This window comes from Populus trichocarpa, chromosome 4 (genome assembly GCF_000002775.5).
Source record: "Populus trichocarpa isolate Nisqually-1 chromosome 4, P.trichocarpa_v4.1, whole genome shotgun sequence".
In the NCBI taxonomy this organism is placed as follows: domain Eukaryota; kingdom Viridiplantae; phylum Streptophyta; class Magnoliopsida; order Malpighiales; family Salicaceae; genus Populus; species Populus trichocarpa.
This window is the reverse complement of record NC_037288.2, coordinates 17,582,474-17,604,535: the sequence shown is the minus strand read 5'-3', so window position 1 is coordinate 17,604,535 and position 22,062 is coordinate 17,582,474. Positions and strand designations below refer to the sequence as shown.

The following is a 22,062-nucleotide window of genomic DNA, read 5'->3' as shown; positions in this document are numbered from 1 at the left end:
AATGGAAATAAATTAGGAAGGCCCCGATGTCAATTTGAAGGAGTCATGGTCATAGGATTCTGGCCACAAACTAGTGGGGCTGTCGGTGATGATTAGTTGAAAATAACTTGAGCAACAGCAACTCTATGGGAATCTGTACGAAGAAAAGGTGATTAGAGATACATACACCTTGCTGATATTTGAGATCCACGTCATCAATTCCATCCCAAGTGGACTAGTATCCGTGGATTCCTCCCCGCTACCAAGACTATTTTTTCCTCTGCCAGTGGTCCTTCCCTCCAAGTTGGAGAAGTGTCACCATGGACTGTCTCTCTAGCCATCACTGATCAAGACTGTATACATTGCTAACAAGTATTTAAGTAAATTTCAGAGAGTTCAGTCAACTAATATTACATATTATTGTGTTGTTGTCTTGTTCAAGTTGGGTTTCTTTTGGCCTTTTATAATCGAGAGCTGACAGAACCAGGAATCCAAAACTTTATGGGGAAGAAAAGAGTCCACCTAGCCTGCCTGGCTGGTCCTAAGGTGGCCGTAAAGGCACTCTTTTATTGCTTTTTTTTTTTTTTTGGCGGAATCTTTGAATAGAGAGAAAAATGTAATTGTAATTGGAACATTTCGGTTGTTGAAAGGAAGAGCATGTGGGGAATATAGAGAGGGAAATGCTTATTGTGTGAATGAGATTTGTACAACCCTACACTCAATGATGATAAGCATTTGTTTGTGTATGTGATTCTAGTTGTAAGCAGGTTCAAGCCATATAGAGAAGCAAGCTAGCTTTCTGAATTGATAATACATCTGTGGTTTGTATAAGCTGGATAGGATATGATGTAAATGTATTTATAGGGCATGGACCATGCTACTGCTATAAATTTAAATAAAAGAAAGACCACAGATAAAAAAATAAAGAAGACTTCTTTTTTTGTATAACCAATCAGTATTATAGCCGATTTGTACGCACCAATGACAATTTCTCTTATAGTCATTCAAGATCATGTTTGTATTTGGACTAGAGAACTTGGATGTGGTTTCTCCATGAGGAAACTCTTTTGTTTATTTATTATTCCTATCATTTTTAAATGTTAAGCTAACAGCCGCACGCTGATTCTGTAGTGATCAAAAGATTCATTTACAACAGACCAAGATATGGTGGGGCATGGATTCTTCTATCCCTTATGATGATCTTTTGTTGTCATTCTCGCAAAAGTGCAGAAACGAGTCCAAGCTGATGTCTCAAGTAACCTTTGATCATGATCTGCCACAAGCGATACACTTTATGAGTCAGATTAATGTTCATCAGGATATGAGATTTTCTTTATGTCAGGAAAAATGCTACCTTTCCCTCTGCCTCTGGAATTGGACGGTGAAGAATTTAACTAGTCATGTTGGCCACTGGAGAGTTATTAGATTCTTGAAATGTTTTCACCAAGTTCACTGTCATTTCAAACTTTGTCTTCCTTCGGTTGAAAATTTACATTTTCAAGCATAGCCTCTCAGGGTCCATTCTAATATTCATGAGAGGAGGATATATTCTGAAGTTATAATTCCATGCTATTTAACTAATAATTTCCGAGTTCGGTGAACAATGCAATCATAGATAGATTCATGCTAGAGTGGGAAATGCTCTTCATCTAGATTGAAAGACCCGGATAAATGCAACCACAAATTTAACAATCTTCATATTTGGTTTTGTGAGCTAAAATGCCAATAGATTTTTCTCCCACGAATAAGAGAAATCAAAGCATGGATCACAAAATCTGTACTGTTGTTCAGTAAATAAGTCGTTCTGATAAATCTTTACTCTTCCCTGTAAAACAGAGACGTGGGGTAGGAATCAAGTTCAAACAATAGGCCTTTTCGTTTCTCTATAATTAAGGTGTTTGATAGTGCTGTTGCGGATCACGTTTAGGTAAAACACATAAAACTAGTGTTTGGTTAGATATGATTCACATTTTTTATTACTATAGAACCCACTAGAAATTGAGACTAAACCTCAGTTTTGAAAAGCAATCCAAAATTGCTTTTAACACCTCATTCTCGCCTCTCTGCCCATTAAAAAAAATAGCCACACAAATATTATGGAGAAATAACTGTTGGAAAAAATTAAAAAACAACCCTTAGAAGATCTGAAAATCTTGCCCTAGCACCATAGTTGTTTACCATTGTTGAGATCTATCATCTCCTTCCTAAATTTTTTCAGCCTTGTTATTTCCCTTTGTTTTGTTCTCTCCTCTTGATCTTCTCTCCAACTTGCTTCCTCCTATTTTCTTGAGATTACCTTGTTAGATTCGACTTACAAAAGGTAATTTTTAGTGATTTTGTATGCTCATTCATCATAGAATAAGCACTGTAATCATTTTCTCTTCTTTTTTTTCAAATTCAAATATGATATCCCCAAACCCCCTTCTTTATTCTTGTTCAAATCAAAACAAATTTAACTTAGATTTATCTATGATGTTTCTAACAATGCTTTCTCTTTTTTTTTTGCATAAATATACGACAGATCTATGTTGGGAAACTGAAACAAAAACAACTAAAGGTGTTGAGAAACTTGTTCTGGTAGCAAACACAGACTGTGAGTTTCTTCCTTAGATTAATCTCCATCCAAATATTTGTTTTAATTAACTAGAAATTTTAATTTGTGTGATGCTTGATTTTTTTATTTTGATTATGATTAATTGTCGGTATTGTTAATCTATATTTCTTTGGTAATGTATATCTTCCTTAAATAAACTATTGCACTCACATGCAACCGAAATAGATTGTTTACCATTGCGTTTTACAATTCATATTCAAACTTGTTCTTAAAGTTAGGTAATTTTTTCTTTTTATATATTTTTTCTTTTTTGTATTAACTCATGTTTGATGGAGTTTTGTATGTTTGATGAGTTTATTGTTTATAATAGGAAATAAAAGTAACATGCCCTCTGTCGCACGTAAACTGCATCGCGACGATCATCCTCTCGGATCGGGATTGTAGAGAATTGTGTGGGTGGAAATGGTAAGAAATTCTTGTCTTTTATCAGTAAAAAGAGGAATAGGAGTCGCTACCTAGTATTTTGGTCATTAAAACCCTAACTGGTCTTAGAATCTGGGTAAGGTAACTGATTGTGTAAAGGAAAGGTATTAGCATTCCTAGTACGTCTTATCTAAAGCAAGTTGCATTGTTTATTTGTCTGATATAAACTAAAGAAAAGTTGTATTTTCTAACCGTTGATTTGTCTAAGGTTTAAGAAAAGTCATTCTCGGTAAAGAGTTTCTTATCTTATCAAATTAAAAACCTAACCGTTTTAAAGCCAACATAAAAAAAAACTATTTTTTATTTAATATCAGGAATATGTCTTACGTATAAGTTCATAAACTCATATATTAAAAGAAACAAAAAACATTATTTTTTATTTTAATATCAGGAATACGTCTTACATATAAGTTCATAATCTCGCATATTAAAAGAAACAAAATAAAAAGTTCTTGGTATTTTTGAAAGGTAAAAAATCCTTTGAAATTTTACAAACTTGTTGTAAAATACATGTAATATTTTTTAAAAAACATGTCAATATTTTAGATTTTTACAAAAAAAATTGCTAAAATAAATTTAGGATTTTTAGCCATATGCAAGAAAAAGAAAAATATCTTTTTATTATTTTAGGCTTTGTTTAGTAAAAACTTATTTTTCTTTGTAATAAAACTACCAAAAATAAACTTATATGGTGTTTGTCAAACACACCCTTAAACCCAAAAACCCTTTAACAAAAAATATGACAAACCAAACAGAGTGTTAAACCCTTTAACCTAATTGTTTTTACCGAACCCGACTGGGTTGACATGAAATTTTTGGTTCGCCCATAAACCGAACCAAAAATCCAAGTTTGACTAAAAAACAACCTAAAAAAACCAAAACCAAAAAATTAAATTAAACATCCAAAAAACAAAAAAAAAAACTTGAACAAAACGGATCAAACGTCAAAAAAACATGAAGAATACCAAGAACAATCAAGAACACTAAAACGAACCCAGCAACATGAACCTCAAAACAGACCAAATTTGGTCAAAATAAAGGCACATACATGTTGAAAATCATGCAATGATCAATAATCTAGTATCCATTCACTTCGATCATCACTTAAACATCATAATTTTGTCAAAATATATTTGGGTTCTAAATAGAAACCCTGGGATTAAAAACGTTAAAATCATGTTAATGATATAAATAAACACTAGATTATTTGTTAATCATGCATAAGAAAGGGTTTCGAGCAAAGAAATGGATCGAAATTAGTCCAAACCTAGGGGCTAAAGCAATGTTCTTCCCAACAACTCGAAGAACATTCCCTAAAAAAAAACCTAGAAAATTTCCAACCTAAGACAACCTCTGCCAAACCTAGAAATATGCATTTTTAGCTTCTAAAACATGTTTTTTTTATCCCAACAAGTCACAACATCATACACAAACATGTTTAAACCAAAAAAATAACAAAAAAATACATAAAGCATCAAAATCAAGCATAAGGTACCAATCCAAAAAACTACCAACCTAAAACAGCCTACATGTTCATACAACATGGATTCAAAATTAGATTTTTGAACACATTTTATGCATGAATAGGCCTAGCAAACCCAAGATAAAAACATTTGCTTTAATATGCATAGCTTAAACTAAACAAAAACTAAAACAACATTGTATATCAAAAAAAAAAAAAAAAAAAAAAACTTCAAAATAACTTCATTAAATAAGAATCACAGCAACAAAGATGTGAATGCATCATTTGTTAAACATTCCAAAACTATTTTTTTATGCTTGAAAACATTAATATAAAACAAAAACAAATAAAAACACCTTAAGAAGACTAAGATGATATACCTAGAATAGTTACTCTCTCTCTCTCTCTCTCTCTCTCTCTCTCTCTCTCTCTCTCTCTCTCTCTCTCTCTCTCTCTCTCTCTCTCTCTCTCTTCTTTCCTCTGAAAAGTTTTGCCTCTCACAAACTTGCTTAACTTAAGAAACTTGAGAAAACTGTGTTAGCGTCTCAAACCTTCAAACTTAGCTTCCTTGTCAATATTTGTTTTCTTTCTTTCTCACTTTTATTTTATTCAGCCCCTTTTTTATCTTGAGAGAGTATTTATAAGGTTTTGTTATGGTTTTGGAAGGTCATGAATCCATTTTTGACATATTGATCTTGAGGGAAGTGTTGTAAACTCTTGATAAGAACTCATTGAAGAGCCTTTGTATGTGAACACATGAAAACCAAATCGGTTTTTGCATGGTGGTTGTACTGTCGAGGATGACTGAGTTACTCACTTTTAAGGACTTGTCGGAGCAATTCTAATGTCATCATCGCCTAAAACCACCTGAATTTGGTTGAGGTGCACACTTTTCATTTGGATCCAATCTTGCTCGATTTGGAGGTTTGTAACTCCATATTCATGCATTTGAAGTTGTCAACTCGATCAGCTAAAATTATCAAAACAAAGATACAAGCTGATGAACGACATGTCATTCACCTTCTCTTCATTAAGTCTGAATGACATGTCATTTAGGTTTTTAAAGTTAGGATTTAAAAAAATTCAATTGAGTCCATGTTCTTTCAATTGCTTTTAATTGTACATATAATTACCTCCATACTTTTAAATTCATTCAATTTCACCCTTGTCAAACTCAATTGTCAACCTCAAAGTTGATTGTTATTTTCATTTTAGTCCTTGATTCTAAATTTGTGCATTTCGACCCTCAATTGACCAACAAACTTCTAATTTCTTTAATTTGACTCTTGATTTGGTCAATTTCAGCTCTTACATTCACACGTCTTTTTTAGTTCGGTCCTCGATTTTGGATTTCTTCACTTGAGTCCTTAATTGCCCGACAAACTTTAAAATTTATGCAATTAGACCCCTGATTTGAGCAAATTAACTCTTAAAAATTGTAATTTAACCCCTAAACATTACTTTCTCCCAATTAAAGCTTAAATTAACTTCAAAAATCAATTCTCTTGCAATTAAACCCTCAATAAATTCAATTAATCCTTGAAAAATTTCAATTGAGTCCTTAAATACCTTTTTTTTCTCTTTAAATTGAATTTTCTTCACCAACAAGGCCTTCATCGATCGAAAATACACTGCTAAATTTTTTAATTTTGTATATTTTGATCTTCCTCGACCATTCTTTGAAAATTTCCTAGGTGTTTTGGTATATTCTTCTTATTGGTATATTTTTTTCAATTTGTTTTTGTATTTTCTCTTTTTTATATTTTTTGTTTATGAAATGCCCCAAAATGGGTAACAATAGATGTCCCCTCCTTACAATACTTATAGAGCAAAGACTTGTCCAGTGTTTTGCATAGTAAGTTTATAAGGATAAATGAATTGTTCTTCAAAATTAATCTTCTCAAAGCTTTTAGTTTGGTTGACCTGAAACTCTATTTTTGCAGCAATTCCCTTTAATTCAGAACAATAACCCAATTGTTTACAACTCAGTTAACCTAAAATCTCAATCTAGTGATTCCTTTTAACATGAACCTTGGTCTTTGTCTTCAACTCGGTTAACCTGAAATCACAATCTAGCGATTCCTTTTAACCAAAACCAAAATATCTGTTTGCAGCTCGGTAACCTGAAATCTCAATCTGGCATTTCTTTTTAACCAGAATTAAAATCTTTATCTGCAGTTCGGTTAACCTGAAATCTCAATCTAGCGATTTTCTTTAACCAGAACCAAAATCTCACAGCTATTAAGAGAACCATATGCTCACAGCTATTCTCATGCGCAATTGTCTTCTTTTTCAGCTCAATTGACCAAAACTCTTGAATCTCAGCGATCCTCTTCAACTAGAACTTTATAAGGGTGTCTTTAACTATTTTAATTAAATCCAAAATATTTTTATTGTATAATTGAAAATTGAGATTCTTGATGGTAAGGTTCCCAAAAATCAGATTCTTAATGGTAGTGTTTCTTGTTCTTCTTTATAACAAGGTTTGAACTTTCTTTTTTTCTTGAAAATTTTCTAATAGTAGGGTTCTTCTCACTTTTCTTCTTGATTGCAGGGTTTAACAATTAGGATTCCTGATGGTAGGTTCCTCTTTTTCTTCTTTTATGATGATAGGGTTTGATCAAGATTTTCCTAAACTTTCCTAGTGTTTCCTGATTGCAGGGTTGATATATGTCTTTCCTAATGATAGGGTTAACCGGATTCTCTGATGATAGGGTTGAATTTCCTGGTGCTTCCTGATTGTAGAGTTGATGTATCTTTCATTATGGTAGGGTTAAACTGATACTTCTCGATCGCGATATTTGAAAACTTAGTGCTTCCTAATTGCAGGGTTTAATTGATTCTTTCCAATCACGGGGTTTGAAAACTTTGTGCCTCTTGATTGCAGGGTTGACCTGAAGACTCTTCCTAATGACAAGGTTGATCTTCTCCTTTTTCTTAAGAATTTTCTAATAATAGGGTTATCCTCACTTTCCTTCCTGATTGCAGGGTTTAAAAACTAATAATTCTCGATCGCAGGGTTTGAAAACTTGGTGCTACTTTATTGCAGGGTTGACCTGAAGACTCTTCCTGATGACAGGGTTGATCTTCTCCTTTATCTTAAGAATTGAATAGTAGGGTTCTCCTCACTTTCCTTCCTGATTGCAAGGTTTAAAAGTTAATACTTCCCGATCTAGGGGTTTGAACTTGGTTCTTCCTGATTGTAGGGTTTAACTGAGATTCATTGCTATCATAGCTCAATGATTCTTTCTTTGTCAACTCGGATTCATCAAAATCTTACTAGATGTAATTGGGGATTTTTTCTAAGAAATTCAAAAATATTTATGCAATAGGGTTAAATGACATACATGCATCCTTACCTAGTTTGGAATATAGCCCCCATCTTCGATGCTCCATCGTCATAGGGTGTCTTTACTTGTTATCCAAAGCTTTCTTAGTTTTCTGATTCACCGGCTCATTCGAGTTTACCGTATGTCAACGATTTACTCAAATGTAAGTGTAGTGCCTATCTTGGGCTGTCTGTGATGATTACTACTCTTATTGTTTATTAAGCTTGATCATGCCTCCAAGTATGGCATTGCTTGCTTTATCATGAAAGAGTTTAACAAATCATTCAACTTCTTGAATTATTTCAAAAACTACCCTTTAATTAATTGTGTGCATCCTGCCAACAATTATCAAAAGGCTTTTTAGTGTTGACCTCATTTTAGATTGTCAATTAGTCACGAAGTTGCCTTAAATTGAACCATACTCTTCTTTTCTGATCTAAGCATTATCAACTGATTTGACCAGGCTCCTTTATACTATCTTCATAAAGAATCTTGCACGACCCATCAATGGACCACTTGTTTTCAAACAATCACCTTTTCCTCGAGAGCTAACCAAGAGCTTTCAAAGATCATGCTCATTCCTATCTTATTATTAAAATGAAACCAAAAGGGTGCTAGTTTTGAAAGTATTTAAAAATTAACTTAGTCAAAGACCCAACACAAGCCATTCAATACATGCAATCTTTTGATTATTTTGCATTTTGAAAATAAAAATTAGCTTGATGTAAAATTAAAACAATTTGTTTGGCTCTTTTATGGTTATTTATGTAAATTTTAATCTCTCATTTTGGGTATATCATCCGATGGTACATGATGAGGTGACCTTCTATGGATTTCAACGGCAAGAGGTTCGAGTCAAGACTCATGGTTCTATCAAAAAAGATTATCTCTTTTGAGCAACCATTTTATCAGCATGCATAATAACCAGTAACTTAGTTCGTGAAGTCTTGAACTTCATAAAAAAGCTCTTCACATTCTGAGAGTATTATTTATCAGTTTAAATTGCTTGCTTGATTAAAAAATGCTTTTAAAAGCACGTGATGCATGTTATAGCTCATGGTTATAAAAGGAAGGGAAATTCATAGCCTGAAAAAGTATTGGTGGGTTTCAATGACCTAGGACAACCATCAATTATTCACTCAAGTCTCTTTCTTTTGTTGTTTTTGTAAAAGAAATGGCATACAACCATGACATTCATTTAAACCAGAATTTTTACCTCTATCAATCAATGGTCCAGTAAGCTCCATAACCATGTCATTCCTTTCATTGTCAATCTAAAATTAAAAAAGAAGAATAAAGCTCATTGCTCATCATTTATCTCATAATACTCCTTCATCTTTTTGTTATCTTAACAGATATCATAAATCAACTCCAACTCCTCATTTGATGGATAACTTGTCTTTTATCTAATCATTTGAAAATAATATAATCTGAATCATATTTTCCTTAACAAGAGGCTTTATTATAGATACCAAAAGACTTGGTATTTCACTTTCTTATCTTTCGATCTTTTGGGTGTGTTTTTCCTTCGGTTTTGTTTCTTATTTCTCTTTTTTTCTTTCTCTTTTTTTCACGCATGCCCCCAATCATCAACTTTTGACATTTTTTTGCCTTTTCTTAATTAAAGTCTCTCTCGCCTTTCCTGTTTAGAGCTTTTTTCTACTTTTAGCCCTTTCTTAATCTTTTGTTTTTAGTATTTCCTTCGCCTTTTCTAAAGGGATTAGTCATTTCATTATGTAATAATAATTAAATCTACATTATTTGAATTAAAAGTAAAAAAAAATTAATATATGTTCTTTTTAGTAATTTCATTATCAAACCTTAATATGAAAAGCATATTAACCAAACACATTAAATTGTTTTTTATTCAACTTCAATCTCCATTACAGTTTTAATCAAACACTTAGTTTAAAAAATAAACTTTAACTAAAAGTTATTTTTATAAAACTTTTTTTTTCAAATCACAACCATAAAAGTTATCGTAATATCAAACCCACCGTAACTTTTAATAATGGAAAGGAAAGTAGAAGAAAATGATTTTCAAACGTAATTTTCAAATCCTGCACAAGGGCCCACCATGATCCGGGTTGCAGTAAGACTACTATTCTATCTGGATTTTCTTGGGTCAAATTATCTTTCTTCCTTGAACAAGAATGATTTTTCATTAACTGAAGGGCCTTAGCCCCATTCACATAGACCATGCACAGATCAAAGCAAGATTCAGTTAAAGCTTCAAACTATCTAGACAAGCCCAATACTTCCTTCTCGGGGTGTATTACATTGAAATGGGCACTTTTTCACGCCATCTTCTTCATTAAGTTGGGCCAGCTTCAAATCTGGCCTAAGCCCACCAAAATCTGCTTCTTCATTGGAGTACGAATGCACAAGAAACGCACGCCCAGTTTTTATGGTTCCAAGTTCCAAGGACATCAGAGCGAGAATGAATTGGGCCTACATCTGCAACGATTCTACTCACCACCGGAAAGATAAAAGAAACTGGGGAAAATTTTGTCCCTCAAGCCTGTCCTTTTTTTTTTTTTTTTCTAATTACACACTCTTATAAACCTAAATTAATGGAAAATTAAAACATATTTATTAAAGAATAGAAAGATTAAGAGATAAGGGACTAAAATAAAAATCACAACAAAAAAAGATGGTGTTTTTAAGACTTGGGGCTTAATATATATTTTGGTTCTCCAACTTTTAAAATTATAAACTTTCATTTTCTAATAATTTATTAAATTCAATTTTAATCGCAGACTTTATTTTTTTTATTTTTTGGTATTTGGTTTAAAAGAGAACAAAGAAAATAGCTAAATTTTAATGGTAGAGAAAAAAGAACTTGGTTGAGACTGATTTTTACCACAAAAATGAATGATTTTGATGTCAATATGTTTTTTTTATGTGAAGAGTTTATCCAAGGTGTTTTCCTTAAACTTGCCTGAAACGGTAGATCTGAATCTAAAAAGAATTTTGATTTCGAGTTGATTGTGGGTCTTTGAATCAATTTTTAGATTGTTTGAGGCTATGAATATGTTTTATGTGTTTAGGTTTATTTTTCTCAGGTCAAAATATAGTTGAAAACAAATTTTTCTTGATCTGAAATAGGCCAATTTGATTTTTTGATTACCAGAGATCACTAGAATATGGGTAGGGCAGGCAACGCGTCGACTATAATTTTTTTTCAAATAATTAAAGGGCAAACAACTTGTCGCCCATCCATTAAAAAATATTTTAAAAAAAATTAGGCTCGCATGCTTGGGTCTTTTTCTGGAAGCCCAGGAGCTTTAGGCCTTCCTAACCCGAAAGATTGAGTCTTTTTTTTTTCCTTTCTTATCCATTACAATTGGATTTTTAAAAAAAATCTTGTTTTTTTTTAAATTTCATCACTTAATATTTGGTTGATTATTAATCGAGTAACATAATTTATTTCGATTTAATTTTTTTTTCCAATCACCTTGACATTGGGTCGGTTCTTAATTTTATAGATGTTTATTTTAGATAAAAAAAAAATATTAAACCCAATTGAGTTCATGATCCATATCACGAGTTTGGTTGATTGACTTTAGCTGAGTAGGGATCGGGTTCCTGATTTTTTTATTGCATCAATGATTCTCAATTTAATTAATTAGATACATATATAAAGTTTTTGAATTTCATTTAGGATTTTTTTGTGTATAAAAACACGTCATAAAACCATGTAAGTATATTTTTTAGAAAAAAAAAATATTCGATACAGGTCAAATAGCTAGTATAAAACCAAAATTAATCAAATCCTAAAAAATATATATAAACAATCATCCAAGATGACTTCTCATTCCAGATAAATTGGAGATAACCATTACAAATTGTGCTGTTGGTTCTTTTGTAAATTGGATGGTAAGAAAGAAGTGCTCCTTGTACAGTGGAGCTTCCCAACAGGAGTTATTCACTTTATAATTTATACTTCTTTTGGTTATAGTACAATTTACGAAATTATAAAAGTAGATAATTATTCGAATCATTAATCATATTAAATTTATTTATATGTTGATTCTCCTTTTTTAAAACATCCATAATATACGCTTTGCACAATATTAGAATATTTCCGACACAACTTTATATTTGGACTCCTTGTTTTTCTCGCTTTGTTTTGTACATCAACACATTATAAAGTAAAAGGTTGTGCACTAACACTTTCTTGTGTTTCTATAACTTTAATTGTTCGATTTTTTTTACTTTTTATTTTTTTCATTTGCTTTCTCGTTTTCAAGTTGCCAGCATCAACCTTCATTTACTGCCTTTCCTATGAATTCGGTTGTGTTTGTTTTTTTGTTTTAAAAATATTTTTAAAAAAAATAAAAAAATTTTATTTTTTTCACTTTAAATTAATATATTTTTTGGTATTTTCAAATCATTTTGATATGCTGATGTCAAAAATAAATTTTAAAAAATAAAAAATATATTATTTTGATGTATTTCCGAGTAAAAAGCATTTTGAAAAGTAACTGCAGCCAATCATTATATAACTTTTCCTTCAATCTTTTCGAATCATTTTTTTTTATTCTTCTACTTCTTAAAATAAAGAATAAATTAAATTAAAAGGAACATGATTAAGTTATAAATAGATTTAAAAACATATGAACTAATTAATAAATCTTTTAAATTAGAAAAACCATTTAACTTATCTTGTAGAATTATAGAAAACAATTTGTAATTTACTGTAATAAAAGTCTAAAAGTACCCTTTTTTTAATCTATTAGGATGGTTTTCGATGTTATTAATAACAAATCAATTGATCAATTTTGCTGTTCACGTCACATGATCATTTTAATCTTACCATTCCATCAACAAAATATCAAGAAATCTGTTTAAATAGGTTTAGTGATTTCCTAAAACTTCTAATTTAAATAGATGTTAAATTTTATAAAAATTCATGTTATTACATATATTTTCTATCAAATTATTTCTATTAATGATTTTTTTCTAGAAAAATTGTGTATAAAAAAATAAAATAAGAAAATGTTGAAGATTGTTCACACACTCATAATGTAACATGAACCGGAGCAATGTTTTTCTTTTTGTTTTGTTTCCTGAACTTTTGTTTTTATCAATTGAGTTTTTTAATTCCAAAGTAAATAGCAAATTGATTAGTATTTGTTGGTTAGGGACAGAATTGAAAGGAGGACCAACTTAGAAAAACACTAAAAACAAGTAGTGTGTTTAAAGGTGGCATGAAAAGTAAAATGTAGTCTTTCAATTTTAAACATTACAACTTATTCGGTCCTTTATTTTTTTCTAAATTTAATTTTAGTGTAGAATTTTATTTTTAATATTTTCAATTATGTGGTTTATGAATGAGAGAAAGTTTTGTTGAATTTCAGTAAAGAAAGAAAGTTGTTGTTTTCAAATGTTCTGACCACCAAATTGGTTTATCTTGGCTTCCACAGGTTTTATTTAAAGAAAATAATTTTATGATAGTTGTTCAAAACCTCAATGTTACCTAAAAATAATATATTGAAATTGAAAAAAACAGATATAACTCGATTTGATAGAATTATTTTCTAGTTTTTTTAGGTTAATAAATTAGTCTATATATATTTTGTAGGTGTTTTTAAAGATTTTTTACAAATGAGTTTTAAATTAAAAATGAGTCTGACTTGATTTTCCAAACCACAACTACTACCTGAAAAGTGTTCTTTTATGTTTAAAAGTGGTTCTAGAAAGACTCAATCCGTGATCTCTCTAGCTATCACTCCAGGTATGTAACTAGCCCGTACTTGGACTTCAAATTTCAGTCTAACATTTTGTTTGCTTTCTGATTCGATTTAGTATTTTGTTCTCCGGTAACTTCTTGATTGGTACAAACCCTCGTCTCTTTCCCATACTAAAATGAATGAATCTCTTTTTTAGTCAAGCTTTCTTTAGTCAATGGAAGAACTGTTTTTTTGTGTTTGAAAAAATTAAAAGGTTTGTTTAGATTTAAATTAATATTTTTTTATGTTTTTATATTATTTTAATATTTTGAGATCAAAAATAATTTTTTTAAAAAATATATTTTAATATATTTTCAAAAAAAAAAAAAAACCATTACCTCATAATTATTTTTTATTAGATCTAAACGTGGGTTTTTTTTTTTTTTTTCAAGTCGGCACGCTGGGCTCTCTTTTAGTGGCTTGGAAGAAATGCAATAATTGAAGGTGGCTTTCTCTGTTTAAAATGAATAAAAGTTCTCTAGTAATTTTTGTTATAGCTCCTTACTATAATTTAGATTTTCATTTTTGGTCTTTATGACGACGTGGCCACAAAGAAAACTGTCAGCATGTTTTATTTAAAACACCATCCAGCTGGTCTCTTTTTTATCCTACCTTTCCTCGCACAAATCCTACTCTTTTTTCTTTTGACATTGCCAAGCAAGAGATATATCCTTGACATCATCATCCGATCTTTCGCATCTACACACCCACCCAATCAGAGCTGTTGTTTCGCACTATACTTCCCTAGCAACACGTTTTTTCCTTCACATTTGCTTGGCATTATTAATGTTGCTTCTGGTTGTTGTTTGGCGTTACATGCCTAGCAACTATACCCACTTGGAAGAAGACCATAATAAAGAATAGTCTGTACACTAATCAGGAAAGCAGTCGAACCGAATCCAGTGTTTACATTGTTCTTTTATTTATTTATTTATTTTGGTCATCTTAGTTTTTTATTCTCTGATTTTCTTTTTACATTACAACTCTTGAGGTTAATATTTTTTTATACGCCGAGCAACCTAATTATATGACTTTTGGATGCGTATGAGAACGAAAGCAAGGGAGGGTAAAAGTCAATATAACAAAACAAGCAGTAAAAGTTCGCAAACGAAGATCTATTACTTCATTTCAATTTTCTTAACAGGGTGAACACGATAAGTAACCATCGGTCAAAAAAGCAACAACCAGATAATCAGAACACGAGAGATCCCGTAACCAAACAGAACCACAACTAAAACTAAGCCATTAAAATCATAAAACAACCACGTGCCTCCCAAACCTAGTCCCTCCAGCTACCACCATCAGATCCGCCCCTGGAAGAATACCTTGATCCACCATCACCGTACCCACGGTCACGTCCACCACCATAACCACCACCGCCGCCGCCGTATCCACCTCCACCACCGCCGTATCCACCTCCACCACGGCTATAACCGCCTCCGCCACCTTCACGGCGACCTCCGTAACCGCCACCGCCTCCACGGCTGTAGCCCCCACCTCCGCCACCACCGCCGCTTCCGCGGGATTGTGCTTCATTCACGGTGATGTTACGCCCATCAAGGTCTTGGCCGTTCATTCCATCAATCGCATCTCTCATTGCCTTCTCGTTGTTGAAGGTAACAAATCCAAAGCCGCGAGATCTTCCAGTTTCACGATCGTTTATAATCTGCGGACAATTAAAACCTGATCAGATCTAAAGGGAGTATCGTGATAAAGAGAGAGAAAATGAACAAATCGATCGATCTTCGAGCCAGAGCACTGAAGATGAACGTACCGATTGGTGGTTAGTGACAGTAACATAAAAGAGAACAGAGAACAGTAACAAATAGTAACACAAACAGATCAAACAGATAATGGATCGCCAGAGCCGAAACCGATCGGGCCGGGTCAGATCCGTTTCTGCGAAGGCAAACGGACCTTCGAATCGATGATTTCACCGTACTGGCTAAACGCTTCTTGAAGGGATTGGTCAGTAGTGGCCCATGCGAGGCCACCAACAAAGCACCTGTACTCAACCTCAGCAGCCATTGAGAAACCCTACGATATTTTTGATAAAGACGAGGGGTTAATTAGAATAGAAAAGGATGAGGAAATCACGAGAGCTGGATGATGGCTTTATAGATGGGAGCGGGTGCGTATTGCGCGCATTGGGAGTTAACTGGGGTTAAATTTCGAAGCGGTGAATGTGTGAGCTTGTTTGGTTACGAGGGAATCGTTAGTGTCTGGTGTTGAATATATGTATCCTGGGCGTTTGGCCAGGGGCAAGTTGACTTCTAGTGGGTGCATTATAGTGGCAAGGTAAACTAAATTTTTCGCTTTTATATGCGGGGTACTGAAATCAATAGCTATAACATTATATATTTTTTATATGTGCTTTATATAATTTTAACACTACATGGATTGGATGTCATATGAAATTAAAAATTCCATGAATGCTATTATTATAGAAAACACTTAAAGTGTGATATTATAATTGTAGATGAAAACTCGTTATTTATTTTTTAATAATTTATTTAGATATTGAAGTTTTTTTTGGTAATTTGATCTTAATTGAAGATCAATTGCTTTTGAATTTTAAGTAATGATGGGATTGAAAGAAGAGAGATCAAGATAAAAACGATGTAAAAAATAAATGGAGTTCCAAATTTTTAGCAAAAAATACATTTAGGTCCCCTGTCTTAAAAAATAATATAATTTATACAATTTAAGTCTTTTTATATTTCAAAAAATTAAACACGATACATAAGTTTAATTTTTTAGTCATTGATTTTACATAGGGAGGGAGAGAGGGAAATTACTAGATTCTAATGGTAGAGAAAGAAAATCAGTGTTAACACCAATTCCTGCTATTAAAATAATTGATTTTGGTGTTAATAAGTTTCATTTGATGATAAGAGTTCCACTTCGATATTTCTTCACTTTTAAATTGCATAAAAAAAACCATATTTAAACTTAAAAAGTTTTTTTGGTTGGGGTTGATTTCGAGTCTTTGTGTGGTTTTTTGTTTTTTAGGGCATTTATGGTTTTGTGCAGGTGTTTGGGCTTCTTTTCGGATGTTTTGGGTCAAATAGGTTGAAAATGAGTTTTTAAGTAAAAAAATATAAATCTTGTTTGAGCAGCGTCTCCCTGTGTCCTAAAATGACCTTCCACCATGTTGTTCGAAGCATTTTCCAATGTAATCCTCGTTCTTTAGATTTCTAATTTTTATTATTGGTCATTTTATAAAAGTTTTGATGGTTTTTAATTTCATTATTCAATTCAAATTAATTGTATTATGTTTTTCAATTTGGTTCTTATTGTTTTGATTTTTAATTTTTTTTCTTAGCCCTTTTATAAATTTATTTTTTAATTTTACCCTTTAATTACAATGTTATTTTTATTTTTTATGCTCATTCTTTTTTTGTCCTTTTACTAAATTAAATTTTTCCCTCAATTTTATCATTTAATTAAATATAAAATTTATTTTGTATTTTAATTTTGTTCTTTGTTATTGTAATTGTAATTTTTTTTAAAAAAATTTGTATAATTAAAATTATTTTTTATTTTTATTTTTAAATATTTAATTGATAGAAAATTAAATTTTATGATTTTTATAGATTTGATGTTTCGGTCTAATAAATCAAGTTAATTTGCTTCATAATGGATAACTCCGCCGCTCATATGAAAAAAAGAAAAAGAAGAAAAAAAAAAACACATGACGTAAAGTTACAGCAGCAGCAGCAGGATTTGGTGCCAAAAACAGGAATTAGCTATCCTATCCAGGTTCCGCGTACCCTACCCTAGTCGCAATCATATTCAAATTAACAACCACTTTTGCCTTCTTTTGGCCCGGTAAACCATGGTTAGCGAAACGCGGTGGCATGAGTTAGCGCGCAGAAAGCGTGGGGTCAAGCGGGGTCCACACACGCGGCTGCTAAGGGGATACAGCTACAGAAATATCTACAGGCTTCGAAAATATCTAGGGTAAATTTCATTTTCATCCCCACGTGTTATCAGTGTTTCATTCATGCCTCCCTAAAAGTTCAAGCTTCAATGTGATCCCTGATTATGTATATTATATTTTGTGCTAATATTATTTGATTTTTACGGTTCCATTTTATGATTTTTTCAATGCTCCAGTCTGAGGGATCAAAATTAATATTATAAAATTTATAAGGTTTAAAATATAGTTTCCTAAATATCATTCGACATTACAACTTTGCCCCTCTACGTTGGTGCCGGCTCTTTTTTGTTGCATTTCAAAAATATTTTTAAATTTTTTAAAAATATTTTTATTTTTTTTATTTTAAATTAATATTTTTTTAATATTTTCAGATCATTTTTATATGATAATATTAAAAATATATTTTAAAAAAATATATATTATTTTTATATATTTTTAAATAAAAAATATTTTAAAAAATAACCACAGCTCTCTAATAAACTCCATAATTTCTTTGGATAAGAGTACAAGGCTTTAAAGAGCAGCCGACCTGCTCGTCGTTTGTATCGGTTTTTTGTGGTCCCTTGATCATGAACCACAAATATGCCGATAAATAAATGTTTTAGGTTAACTGCAATCTACACTTCCAAAAATAGCCTGGCATCGTCCCTGTCAAGAAATTGAAATATAACGCTGATTTCTTTCTATTTTTCTAAACATAGTAATAATATCTTTTTCACAATAAAAATATATTAATATCCGCAAATGGAGATTCGAATGATCTGAAAAACTATAATGGTCCATTGATGCTTTATATTACAGCCAAGGATGTTGATTGCTTGAACAATTGTGGGCTATCAAGGGCCTAATGGGCCATGGGGGGAAGCCCACTACAAATATTTGGACTATTAGCTGGTCGACGACCCGTGTAATTATGAGATCGAAGAAGCCATTGTCCAATAACTAGCCACGCGGGTTGACTTCATTTGGGCTTATGGGCTATTCTGTAATCATAGGCCTTTTTAGTGATGTGGAACATATATTTAACCTTAATTCAAGTCATGATCATATAATACAAACGATGTATTGTTTATTTGATGTTATGCTAGTAGTTGTTTAAATTTTATGTATTTTTTTATTAGAAATATATTAAAATAATAATTTTTTATTTTTTAAAATTTATTTTTAACATTATAAGACTTGGTCCTTATTTGTTAATACTAAATTCTTTTTAATCCAATTTTAAATACATCGTCCAATCCTTAACCGATAAATCAATAAAAAAAAATAGCTTAATTTCATCACGGGTCGTGAGGGAGCCTCATAACCTGGATCAAGTCAGCATTGGAATGGAGAAAACAATTTATCGAGTGCTGGTTTAAGATTCCAAGTTTTATAATTGTTTTAATTGTCTACACTCTCGCAGTCATTTTAGGTAGATTTAGGAGCGGCGTGCCTGTCGACGTTGAGATCCAAAGTCCAACTTGTTAAATTTATGATTGCTGCTGGAACCTGCATCGGCTGAGAGTGAACATTTTGCACAAAAACAAAAAAAAAAAACTATGAAGTGCCTTGACCAGTTGTGATGACAACACAGATTCAAGTATTTGTTTTGCGTTGTTCAATGTCCACACCAAAGTGGTGGCGTGTCGCCGTTTTCTTCTTTCACTGTCAACGAAATTAGCAACTGCTAGAGACGTTCAACCCCATCACCTTTCTTCTTCTTCTTTTTTTAATTTTTTAGTTCGGGTTTAGTTGGATGACATGATTATAAGTTTGCCTTGCAAGCCATTTTGTAGGACGTCATTGTGAAAAATGTTGTTTTCTTCCACTCTAAAACTATATAATATATATATATATATATAGACAAATAAATAGCTAATTTGTTGAAAGTTGAATCGAACTTGATAACTTACTGGTATAGAATTTAGCTTAAACTATATTATTTATAAATTATTTTTGATATTGATTAGGTTAAATCTAGATAAGATTCTATTGGGTCAATTTCAATATCTGTTTTTTTAATTTTTATTCAAAATAACATGGTTTTTATTTTACATAAATAAAAGAAAATTGAGAATCCATGCTCCCCACCCTCGGGGCATAGCTCGGCACCCAATTTTCACATAAATATTTCTGTAAAGGATTAGGTGCAGTTTTAAATACGTTGACCTTACTAAACCCACGGCTTAGCCTGTCTAACGAACCACCATAGACCCTACAGAGATGGATATGTGGGCTGAAAGAAGGTCCAGAACAGAGGGGAGAGGAAATAGCTTACCTCGTCAAAAACAACAATCTTTGATTTTTAAATTTTAGGAGGAAGAAGACAGGAGAACTAGTCTTCGTCTTTCAATTCCTTTTCTCACCACAAAAGGAAGGAGATGAGTGTGACTGCATAAATTTTGTCCTTGCTTTACTTCCTCTCAGATTCCCTTCCCACCCACAACCCAGACAAGTTATTTTCACTTCACAATTTTTAAAATATGTTTTTAATCATTTTAACTTTATATTATCAAACGCATGGTTACAAAAGTTAAAGAACGCGTATTGTTGTCCATGATCATGCTTTCTCAGCAACTTCGTAGCGAAAAAGACAATCAGTAATTATAGTTTTTTATTTTAATCTTAGAAAATAATATAAAATATATATTAAGAGTTTATTTAAAAATTTAAATTATTAAATTAATTTAAAATTTTAATATAATATCAGAGTTTTAATAATCAAGTGGTCATAAATTTAAATCTCATCATCTTTATTTATTTGATCAAAATAAAACATAAAGTAATGTGAATTTTTATAAGTTTCGAGTTCAAAAAATTTTCACTTAAAAAATATATTAAAAATAATATAAATTATATCTTAAAATCATGTTTAAAAATTTAAAATCATTAAAATAATTATTTTACACTGAATATATTTATATTGATTGATATTATAATTTATACACCACAGGTAGGAAGTGCATAAACTGTCAAGTTACTTGCCACGAGTTTCACGTTAAAAAAAGTTAGGCCTAGTTTACCTTTATGCCCTTACAAGACATGACTTTCCTTTTCTAGTTAAAAAAATTAGTTTTGTGAGCCCCGCTTTGTAATTGGTTAAATATTTTTATTTTTTAGAAAAATATTATATATAGAGGTTTTTTCAATGTATTTTTTATTTTAAAAAATTTCATTTCAAATAAAATCTTGTATGTATACATTTAATTAAATAAATCAAGAATTATGTGTATGAATAAATAAATAAAAAATTATAAATGATATTTAAAAATAAAACTTAAAAAATTGAAAGACAGGTGTGAATCAAGATATGTAATCTCGAAAGATGAGATATTTATCTGGTTATACTTGATAGATTTTTTTATTTAAGCAAACAATAATAAAAATAAAGACATAAATTAAATTGATCGTATAAAATAAAAGAGGAAATAAACATCATGCAACGTTGCACATATTAGAAATATTATATGAAAATAATTTTTATTTTATTTTAAAAAATAAAATTCATCCATACTAATGATAAAAAAAAAATTATAGATGAATCAAAAAAACTCTTTAAATTTAAATGCATAACTAAAAAAATAATCGTCATTTAAAGAGACTCTTTAAACAAAATGAAAGAGAGAAGGGGTAGTAATTTAAATATAAATTTAAAAAAATAGAAAAATCCATAAAAAATTATTAATTTAAAAAAATAGAAAAAAAGAGCAAAGATCAGGCATTACTAGGCCTATTAAGCCAGACCACCCCACCTGACCTGTTTTGTCAGGAATCACATGCGAGCCTGCTTGGGCTCTTAATTTTTTTTTTGTTTGCAATTGTCCACCCCAAATTATTTTGAAAAACAAATCAGATGACGCATCTAATTTGCCTAGATTTCAGCCATTATGGTGGCTGGAAAATCAGGGCTCGAGTTTCTTTTATCTAAAAACTTGTTTTCAACTCATTTTTTTTTTACCTAAAACACCTATAAAACATCGTAGGAATCGTGATAAATTTATTTATGGGCACAAAAAACTGAAATCAACCTTCGCTCAAATCTATCTTTTCACAAATTTTAAAAGTAAAAAAACACGTAATATGAACCTCCTCATCAAATGAAACCATTTCACATAAATATTGTTTATTTTGATGACCTAAATCGGTGTCAACAATATTTTTCTCTCTCTACCACTGGAATTCAATGACCTATCTCTCTTCTCTGTCAATCAGGAACTAAAAAATAACAAAAATAAACTTTTGTACCAAAATTGAATTGAAAAAAAATATTAAGGTACTTAAATTGTATAATTTGCATGATTTTTAAAGTTGAGGGACCAAAGTGCATCATTTATGAAACTTACGACATGTCACCCATGTTTGGCTTCCTTTTCATTTTGTTCCCTCATCTTTTAATCTCACATTTTCATAAAAAAATCAAAATCAATTGGTCTTTAATTAGAATTAAATCGTCAAAAAGTAATTGAAGACCAAATTTGAAAAACAAAAAAAATTGTATAGCCCATCAACATTAATATGTGGTAGGATGACCAGTGGAGCCTTGCACAGTGAAAAACTCATGTCTTTTAGACTAATACCTAACTAGTTACCTAGCC

The 22,062-nt window shown here is 31.1% G+C and overlaps 1 protein-coding gene and 1 long non-coding RNA gene across 3 annotated transcripts; one reads left to right on the top strand and one right to left on the bottom strand.

Annotated features, from left to right (window-relative positions):
- Positions 1-1,977: 1,977 nt before the first annotated feature.
- Positions 1,978-7,820, top strand: LOC112327147 (uncharacterized). 2 transcript variants are annotated; one of them, XR_002981192.1, is made up of 7 exons: positions 1,978-2,299; positions 2,501-2,572; positions 2,904-2,998; positions 7,033-7,057; positions 7,140-7,245; positions 7,366-7,396; positions 7,528-7,820. It is a non-coding gene; the product is annotated as an uncharacterized LOC112327147 (long non-coding RNA). The 2 variants fall into 2 exon arrangements; XR_002981191.1 differs by having other exon boundaries at positions 7,497-7,820.
- Positions 7,821-14,636: 6,816 nt separating this feature from the next.
- On the bottom strand, positions 14,637-15,641 carry LOC7461222 (glycine-rich RNA-binding protein). The gene is made up of 2 exons (XM_002305393.3): positions 15,460-15,641; positions 14,637-15,208 (listed from the first exon to the last, which is right to left on the bottom strand). The coding sequence occupies exons 1-2, from the start codon at positions 15,568-15,570 to the stop codon at positions 14,822-14,824; spliced, it is 498 nt and encodes a 165-aa protein (XP_002305429.1). The 5' UTR covers positions 15,571-15,641; the 3' UTR covers positions 14,637-14,821.
- Between the last annotated feature and the right edge of the window lie 6,421 nt (positions 15,642-22,062).

Bases quoted from the DNA above. Each gene is read 5' to 3' on its own strand.
- LOC7461222 (XM_002305393.3), bottom strand. From the start codon at position 15,570: ATGGCTGCTGAGGTTGAGTACAGGTGCTTTGTTGGTGGCCTCGCATGG. The intron at 15,209-15,459 runs GTCCGTTTGCCT...AATTGTCCGCAG, and splicing joins GTGAAATCATCGATTCGAAG to ATTATAAACGATCGTGAAAC.